Source organism: Physeter macrocephalus, chromosome 14, assembly GCF_002837175.3.
Source record: "Physeter macrocephalus isolate SW-GA chromosome 14, ASM283717v5, whole genome shotgun sequence".
In the NCBI taxonomy this organism is placed as follows: domain Eukaryota; kingdom Metazoa; phylum Chordata; class Mammalia; order Artiodactyla; family Physeteridae; genus Physeter; species Physeter macrocephalus.
In genome coordinates, this window is record NC_041227.1 from 3,455,773 (window position 1) to 3,464,754 (window position 8,982).

At 33.1% G+C, this 8,982-nt stretch overlaps 1 protein-coding gene across 1 annotated transcript in view; it reads left to right on the forward strand.

Annotated features, from left to right (window-relative positions):
• SYCP2 (synaptonemal complex protein 2) overlaps window positions 1-8,982 on the forward strand; it is an 89,736-nt gene that overhangs the window by 65,428 nt on the left and 15,326 nt on the right. Inside the window, exons 24-30 of the mRNA XM_055090609.1 lie at window positions 3,269-3,396; window positions 4,192-4,228; window positions 6,391-6,461; window positions 6,562-6,619; window positions 7,101-7,156; window positions 7,560-7,617; window positions 8,142-8,310. Coding sequence (XP_054946584.1) covers window positions 3,269-3,396; window positions 4,192-4,228; window positions 6,391-6,461; window positions 6,562-6,619; window positions 7,101-7,156; window positions 7,560-7,617; window positions 8,142-8,310 — 577 coding nt within the window. The remainder of the gene's footprint in view (window positions 1-3,268; window positions 3,397-4,191; window positions 4,229-6,390; window positions 6,462-6,561; window positions 6,620-7,100; window positions 7,157-7,559; window positions 7,618-8,141; window positions 8,311-8,982) is intronic.

An 8,982-nucleotide genomic window follows, 5' to 3' on the forward strand; every position in this document is an offset into this window, starting at 1 on the left:
TCAGTGGAACAGGATAGAAAGCCCAGAGATAAACCCACACACATATGGTCACCTTTTCTTTGATAAAGGAGGGAAGGATATACAGTGGAGAAAAGACAGCCTCTTCAATAAGTGGTGCTGGGAAAACTGGACAGCTACATGTAAAAGTATGAAATTAGAACACTCCCTAACACCACACACAAGAATAAACTCAAAATGGGTTAAAGACCTAAATGTAAGGCCAGACACTATCAAACTCTTAGAGGAAAACATAGGCAGAACACTCTATGACATAAATCACAGCAAGATCCTTTTTGACCCACCTCCTAGAGAAATGGAAATAAAAACAAAAATAAACAAATGGAACCTAATGAAACTTAAAAGCTTTTGCACAGCAAAGGAAACCATAAACAAGACCAAAAGACAGCCCTCAGAATGTGAGAAAATATTTACAATGAAGCAACTGACAAAGGATTAATCTCCAAAATTTACAAGCATCTCATGCAGCTCAATATCAAAAAAACAACCCAATCCAAAAAAGGGCAGACCTAAATAGACATTTCTCCAAAGAAGATATACAGATTGCCAACAAACACATGAAAGAATGCTCAACATCATTAATCATTAGAGAAATGCAAATCAAAACTACAATGAGATATCATCTCACACTGGTCAGAATGGCCATCATCAAAAAATCTAGAAACAATAAATGCTGGAGAGGGTGTGGAGAAAAGGGAACACTTGCACCACTGGTGGGAATGTAATTTGATACAGCCACTATGGAGAACATTTTGGAGGCTCCTTAAAAAACTAAAAATAGGGCTTCCCTGGTGGCGCAGCAGTTAAGAGTCAGCCTGCCGATGCAGGGGTTACGGGTTTGTGTCCCGGTCCGGGAAGATCCCACATACCGCGGAGCGGCTGGGCCCGTGAACCATGGCCGCTGAGCCTGCACATCCGGAGCCTGTGCACCGCAACGGGAGAGGCCACAACAGTGAGAGGCCTGTGTACTGCAAAAACAAACAAACTAAGTAACTAAAAACTAAAACTAGAACTACCATATGACCAGCAATCCCACTACTGGGCATATACCCTGAGAAAACCATAATTCTAAAAGAGTCATGTACCAAAATGTTCATTGCAGCTCTATTTACAGTAGCCAGAGGTTATGAAGAACCTAGGGGTAAGATGGGAATGGAGATGCAGACCTACTAGAGAATGGACTTGAGGATGTGGGGAGGGGGAAGGGTAGGCTGGGACAAAGTGAGCGAGTGGGATGGACATATATACACTACCAAACGTAGAATAGATAGCTAGTGGGAAGCGGCTGCGTAGCACAGGGAGATCAGCTCGGTGCTTTGTGACCACCTAGAGGGTTGGGATAGGGAGGGTGGGAGGGAGGGAGATGCAAGAGGGAAGAGATATGGGAACATGTGTATATGTATAACTGATTCACTTTGTTATAAAGCAGAAACTAACACACCATTGTAAAGCAATTATACTCCAATAAAGATGTTTAAAAAAAATCTTGCTGGGACTTTGAGATTACATTAAATTTATAGATCAAGTTGGAAAGAACTGACATCTTGACAATGTTGAGCTGCTTAAAATACACGAACATGGAATATCTCCATTTATTTTAAAAAAATTTTATTTTATATTGGAGTATAGTTGATTAACAATGTGTTAGTTTCAGGTGTGCAGAAAAGTGATTCAGTTTTACACATATATATATCTGCTCTCCGTTTTTTTAGATAGTCTGATTTTTCATCAGTCATGTTTTCCTCGTATAGATCTTGTACATGTTTTGTTAGATTTCTACCTAAATATTCCATTTTGGGGGGTGCTAATATAAGTGGAATGTAATTTCACATTCCAGTTGTTCATTACTGGTTTATAAGAAAGCGACTGACTTTTGTATGTAAACCTTGTATCCTTCAATTGTGCTATAATTGTTCTTTAGCTCCAAGGATATTTTTGTTGATTTTTTGAGGTTTTCTGTATAGACAGTGATGTCATCTGTAAACAAAGTCAGTTTTATTTCTTCCTTCCCAATATGTATGTAGTGTATTTCCTTTTCTTGTCTTAACGGCATTAGTAAGACTTCTAGAATGATGTTGAATAGGAGTGGTGAGAGCAGACATCCTTTCCTTGTTTCTGAGAGAGTATCTAGTTTCTCTCTATTAATTTATAATGTTAGCTGTAGTTCTTTTTTTAGATGTTCTTTATCAAGGTGAGGATATTCTTCTCCATTCCTAGTTTTCTGAGAATTGTTATTGTGAATAGGTATTGGATTTCGTCAAATGATTTTGTGCATCTACTGATATCATATGATTTTTCTTCCTTAGCCTGGATTATATTAGTTGATTTTCAGATGTTGAATCAACATTGCATACCTGGAATTAATTCCACTTGGTTGTGGGTACATAATTCTTTTTATACATTATTGTATTCAATTTGCTAAATTTTTTGTTGAGTATTTTTGCATCTATGTTTATAAGAAATATTAGTCTACAGCTTTCCTTTCTTGTAATTCCTTTGATTTTGGTATTAGGATATATTGGTTTCATACAGTGAGTTAGGAGGTACTCCCTCTGCTTCTGTCTTCTGAAAGGTTGTGAAAAGTTGTATAATTCTTCCTTAAATGTTTGATAAAACTCAACAGTGAACCCATCTGGGCCTGTTGCTTTCTGTTTTGGCAGGTATTAGTTGTTGTTTCAATTTCTTTAATAGATTAGGCCTATTCAGATGATTTATTTCTCCCTGTGTGAGTTTTAGTAGAATTTATCTTTCAAGGAATTGGTCCATTTACTCTAGGTTATCAAATTCATGAGCATAGAGTTGTTCATAATATTTTTTTATTATCCTTGTGATTTATCCATGTGATCCATAGTGATAGCCTCTCATTTCTGATACTAGTAATTTCTGTATTTTTTCTTAATGAACTTGGTTAGAGGCTTATCAATTTTATTGATCTTTTCAAAGAACCAACTTTTGGTTTCCTTCAGTTTTATATGAGTTTTTCCCCCATGGATAGAAACTTTTTTTAATCGCTGCAAAGCACTCTGCACATTTCTATATGTTAAAAGACTTATCCTAAGTTGTTGTAATGCCTAACAAGGCCCAAACTTATTAAATAATTTCTTTTAAAAAAAAAAATTTCTGACCCCTTTTATTTCTCTTTGTAGTTATTTATAGAACCAGATTTTTTTCTTAAATTTTCTTTTCAGCCTTTTTTTCCTTTGAAGGTTAACGTGGTAGAGTTTTTTAAGTAGCTAACAAATTGTTTCAGAGAGAAAAGTCAAAAGGGAAAGGATTTACTGATGCAGCAGAATCTTTGATAAGCCAAATTAATATGAGATACAAACCAAAGGATGGCATAAAGTCTACAAGAAAATTAAAGGAGTCTTTGATTGACAGGTATGTTCTTAAATTTAGAAATGAATATTTTTCTGAGAGATACAACTAAATTATTTTACCTAGTTTTAAGGTTAGTTTTAAACATATGTCCAAATAATGTAACTTTCCATTAGAAAACACAGGTACTTATTTACTTTTATAAATAGAATCTGTTTAAATTATATAGAAAGGGAACTACAATTGAAATTAGTCATTCTAGTATCTGATTACACTTTATAAAGTATCAAGAGCACCATATTGATACAGCATACCATTTCAGAAATAAATCTTTAGGATATAGACATTTTAGAAATGTTATTTTTTGAGCCTAGTGATGAGTAGGACTAAATATATTTACGTATATTGCTTAATAAAATATGAAATTTAAATGAGCTGAAATGAGTTATTTTGTATTGTATATATGTATTCCTTGTTTGCAGTCTTTCTGAAGGTATTCTTTTATTATAAAATGTTTCTTTATAGGCTTCCAGGTAGTTAATTCATGTTTAAGTTAATTCTGACTTTATATGGCATGAAAAAAATTACTCTCATGGAAGAACCATTCATTTAAATTGTCTGGCACCTTCTGCTGCATGAGTGATTCAACTTAGACTTAAGTTTTATTGTTGCTGTTTACTGTGTGTGGAGTTGCAAAAATATCAGACTAGGACTGTCACATTTCAGTTATTTGTAGCATATTGAATGTAGACTTAGTGATCCAAATATGTTTTACCTTATTATATAATATGGATTTTATGAAAAACATTCTACTGACATTTAATTGCCTTTTTAATTTCGACAAAACCTTTTTTATAGTGGCTTTTCAAACAAATCTGATCTACAGCTCAGTAAGGTAAGTTTCATGTATTTAACTACACCAAATGCATAGTCAAACTCTATGATATTTGACTTTACAGTAAAATGGAATAGTAGTAGGATGGAAGTAGATTTAATGTTTTCAGCATATTGAAAAATGGATTAAACAACTGACCAGATTAGTGGCAAGTACTCAGAAAAGCCCCCTAAACTTCTGTTCTGCTTTTCAAAGAAAATGCTTCTTTTACATACATGTGTGATATTTTTACTTTTTGGTACATGATTCAGTACCATTTTTTTCCTAACTTGTCCCATATCTCTTGACAATAAGATCATTCTGAAGTCCATATTTTTGTTAAAAACATTTATTATTCATCCAGGTTTAAAATATCAATTATCTTTGATTTATTCCTCACAATTATCTCCAGTTAATTTCAAGTTTTGAGCTTTACCTTCTGTAAGTTCCTCTTGAGTTTTCCTTCTCCTGCCTGTGCCAACTCCTATTTTTTTGAGTTCTAATTTCTAATCCCTGGGTTATTATAATATCCTTATGTAATTCTTTTTGTCTCTAGTATTTTCTCTGTGCCAGTCCATTCATTACATTCAAATACTAGCTTTATTACTTTCCAAAGCACACAGCTTCAATCATGTCATTCTCTTATTGAGAATCCTTCTTTGGTCTCTGTTGCTTTTTTTTTTTTTTTTTAACATCTTTATTGGAGTATAATTGCTTTACAGTGGTGTGTTAGTTTCTGCTTTATAAGAGAGTAAATTGCTGTATGTATACATATATCCCCATATCTCCTCTCTTCCTTATTGAATTAAGTGGAGACTTAAGCTGGCTCCCTAGACCTCTTAAAAGTCTGTCTTATTTCCTAAAATTAGTTCCCTAGACATGTCTTATTTAGCTGAAACATAATAAATTGAGATTCCCTGAAGTGTCTTTCCTAAGTGTTTATTCTTTTTCTTCCCCCTTTGGAAAGAACTACGAAGCGAGTCACCAGGTTCTTTCACCCTCTTTTCTCCTTGTCAAAACTTTATTCCTCCTTGCAAGCCTTGCTTCAGAGTCTACCTTCTTTATGAAAACTTTCTAAGGTGCCCTAACTCAAAATCCAAGTGGGCAAGAATTCTGAATCTGTGCAATAGTGTCTTTGTACCTTTTTATTAACTATTGCAGTTCTTTTTTTCTCTCTTCTCTCTTCTACTAGAGTGCAACTGTTTAGAATCATCTTTGTATCCTATATAAGTAAGACCTTTGCTCACATTTGTATCTTCTTTAATATCTGCTCATTTTTGGATCTTCGGTAATACTTAGCAAACACTGGCATTCAAAAGATGAATTGAGCAAATGTATCTAAACAATGGTAAAAATCATTTTGGAAAGGACAAGTCAGATCAGTGATTAGAGGAGTAAAATATTGAAGGATAAACTTTTTGGAATAATGTAAACTATATTATAAAACAGCCAAAAGAAATAATAAAATTGAAGATGAATCACAACTAAAATGAATATTTTAGTTTTAATATTTCCAACTTCCAGTATTAAATTAGACTTCTAATTATTTCTGATCAGTAATCAATCATTCAGTGATATTTGTGTACTTAATTATAGTTAAATTAATAACATAATTATACACTTAAGTATGTTAAAATTTTATTTAACTTCTTTTCTGCCTACTTTTTGATCAGATTGAATATACTTTGAGCAGTGGGCTATAGGAATAAATGTACACACATCTTTCCCTAATAATACTAGTTGATTGATACAATTTTGTCTCTTTCACATGAGATTTTACATAAACCGTAGCCTCTCCTGAAATTTTTCTATTTAACAGTTTAAAGCAAATGAGATACTGGGGGAAAAAAGTAGAAGCATGATTGTTTTGCGATCCTAGAATCACTAAATTCAGCTTGTAGAATACCAGTGAGGTCATTTACCTATGTACAGTAATGTCAATAAATATTAAAGATATAAGGATCGTTTGTATTTGATTTGCAATACTTCCTATTATATTCTCAGTTAACACTTAAGTCTTCAATATTTTTTAAAGTGTGGACGTTTATAAAGAAACTCACAAATGTAAAATTTATATTAGAAACACAACTAGATAATATATGAAAATTTAGTTGCATCTGTTATTTGTTTGACAAGTAATGTACAAGTTTGAATGGTTTTATGTAAATTTCTTCTGTATTTAGGAAAAGGTTCAGAAAAAACGTTATAGACAATTGATGACTACTTTTGTTAATGTTACTTCTGAATGTCCATTGTAAGTATTTTTTCATAAATCTTCAAAGTTTTCTTCATATTTGAAGACAATAAATTTATATGTTGTATAATGAAGTTAATATTTCTCTTCATTTTTACAGGAATGATGTTTACAATTTTAATTTGAATGGAGCTGATGAGCCTATTATAAAACTTGGAGTAAGCTAGAAATCATAATTTTGTATTTTGCACAAAATACTAAATTTTGGTTTAGTTATTCAGTATTTATTTTGTATTTACCATGCAGTTATTAGAGCATGTTTTCTAATTTCCATCCTCTTACAGATATGCTTTAAAATATTTTAACATATATTATTAAATTCTTCAAAATTTATTTGGTACCAACCTAGGTATTTTTGGTTTTCTTTCAAATCTTTTGGACTGAAGTAGAGAAAAATGAGTAACTGGGGCAACAAGAAAGTCACTTTCTTTACTGATGCAACAGATTTAATCTTATTTTGTTTTTAATATAGTTTATATTAGCTTTCTTCTTAAATATAAAAATATTTTAGTAAGATTAATTTTATTGTCACATCTTACATGAAGTTATAGAAATAAGATTTTTATGTTAATTTCTTTTAATTGTTGTTTACCTTCTTTTAACACTAAGAAATTTTTTTAATGCTTATTCATAATATAGATCCAAGAATTTCAAGCTACAGCTAGAGAAACCTGCATGGATAGTTCAATAACATTGTAGGTATTTTTATTATAATTAGATGGATCAGTTTAAAATAGTTTTCTCAGTTGTTCTTTTTCTTAAATATTTCCTCCCAGTTTGACATTTTAACATATCAAAAGAGAGAATAAAAACGCTGTCATAACCACTATTATTCTATTATTTTAGCATTTATTCTAAAATTAATTTGCAGATTCTGTACACTTAATATTAGTTGTAAGCTGAAAGGACTTAGTCTTTTCATCTAACCTTGTTACTTTATAATTAACTGAGGTCAGAGAGAATAAGTGACTTGGCCACATTTATACAGGGACTTAGTAAAAGAGTTAAGGCAGAAAATCCAGGTCTAACTGTCCAGTTGCATGCTACCTTAAAAAAACAAGTAATTAAGATTTAAATTAATGCATATTTTTGTTTAAGGTTAGGTTTAAGGAATCATGATGAACTTGAACCTTCTCTCAAAACAAAAGATAAAAGAGTAAGTTATAATATCCTAATGTGTCTATTAAAATCAGTATTTCTTTTGCTAATTTTTCAGTGCCAAAGATTATCCCAGAACTGGAAAACAAAAATATTTGGATCACTTTTATTTTTTTACTCTGGAGATTATCCATGTTCTTATTTTGACTTTTCCTATGGTCTCTGACCTATTTGTAATCATCTAGTAATAGAAAATATGACAACCTTAGTTACTCTCTTCAATGGTATTAGGTTTTGTCTCTACGGAAGTAAGCTGTTTTGATTTAACTTTTAATTAACAGCAACATTGACAGCAAAATATAAATCTCAATCTCTGATCTGGATTTCTGAGTGATTTTGTTGGATAGGTCCTTAATGCCAGATAGATGATTTAGTGTGCTAAAAAAAAATGAGAAGTTAGTTTTTCTGAGTTTTTTGGTGGGGTTTTTTCTTTTATTTTTTTGGTTTAACTTCCTTCGTATGACATATAATAAGCCAGATTCCTTCATCTATTACAAGGATTGTGTTTTTTTGTTTTTATAGACTGTAACTAATCATAAAGAGAAAAATCTCTTTAGTGATACTGACACAGAATACAGATGTGATGACAGCAAGACCGATATTAGCTGGCTAAGAGAACCGAAATCAAAACCACAGCTAATAGACTACAGCAGAAATAAAAATGTGAAGAAACATAAAAGTGGGAAATCAAGTAAGAAATCACTTTTTAGAGAAATGCTGTAGGGCTTCCCTGGTGGCGCAGTGGTTGAGAGTCCGCCTGCTGATGCAGGGGACACGGGTTCGTGCCCCGGTCCGGGAAGATCCCACATGCTGCGGGGCGGCTAGGCCCGTGAGCCATGGCCGCTGAGCCTGCACGTTCGGAGCCTGTGCTCCGCAACGAGAGAGACCACAACAGTGAGAGGCCCGCGTACCGCAAAAAAAAAAAAAAAAAAAAAAAAAAAAAAAGAAAAGAAATGCTGTAAATGATTTTACCATTTCAACTGTATGAAATACTTTGTTGATAAATGTGTTTTTGTTATGTAGTGTGTATAATTACATACTCTTTTGAATAGGAAAAAAAGTACGAAAGTAAATACACCAAAATGCTACAGAGGTTTTTCTTCTTTTTATTATTTATGGTAATATGGTTATATTTAAATTTCTTTTTATTTATTTATTTTTTTTTGGTAGTATGCGGGCCTCCCTTTGTTGTGGCCTCTCCCGCTGCGGGGCACAGGCTCCGGATGCGCAGGCTCAGCGGCCATGGCTCATGGGCCCAGCCGCTCCGCGGCATGCGGGATCCTCCCAGACCGGGACGCGAACCCAGTTCCCCTGCATCGGCAGGCGGACGCGCAACCACTGCGCCACCAGGGAAGCCCCTAAA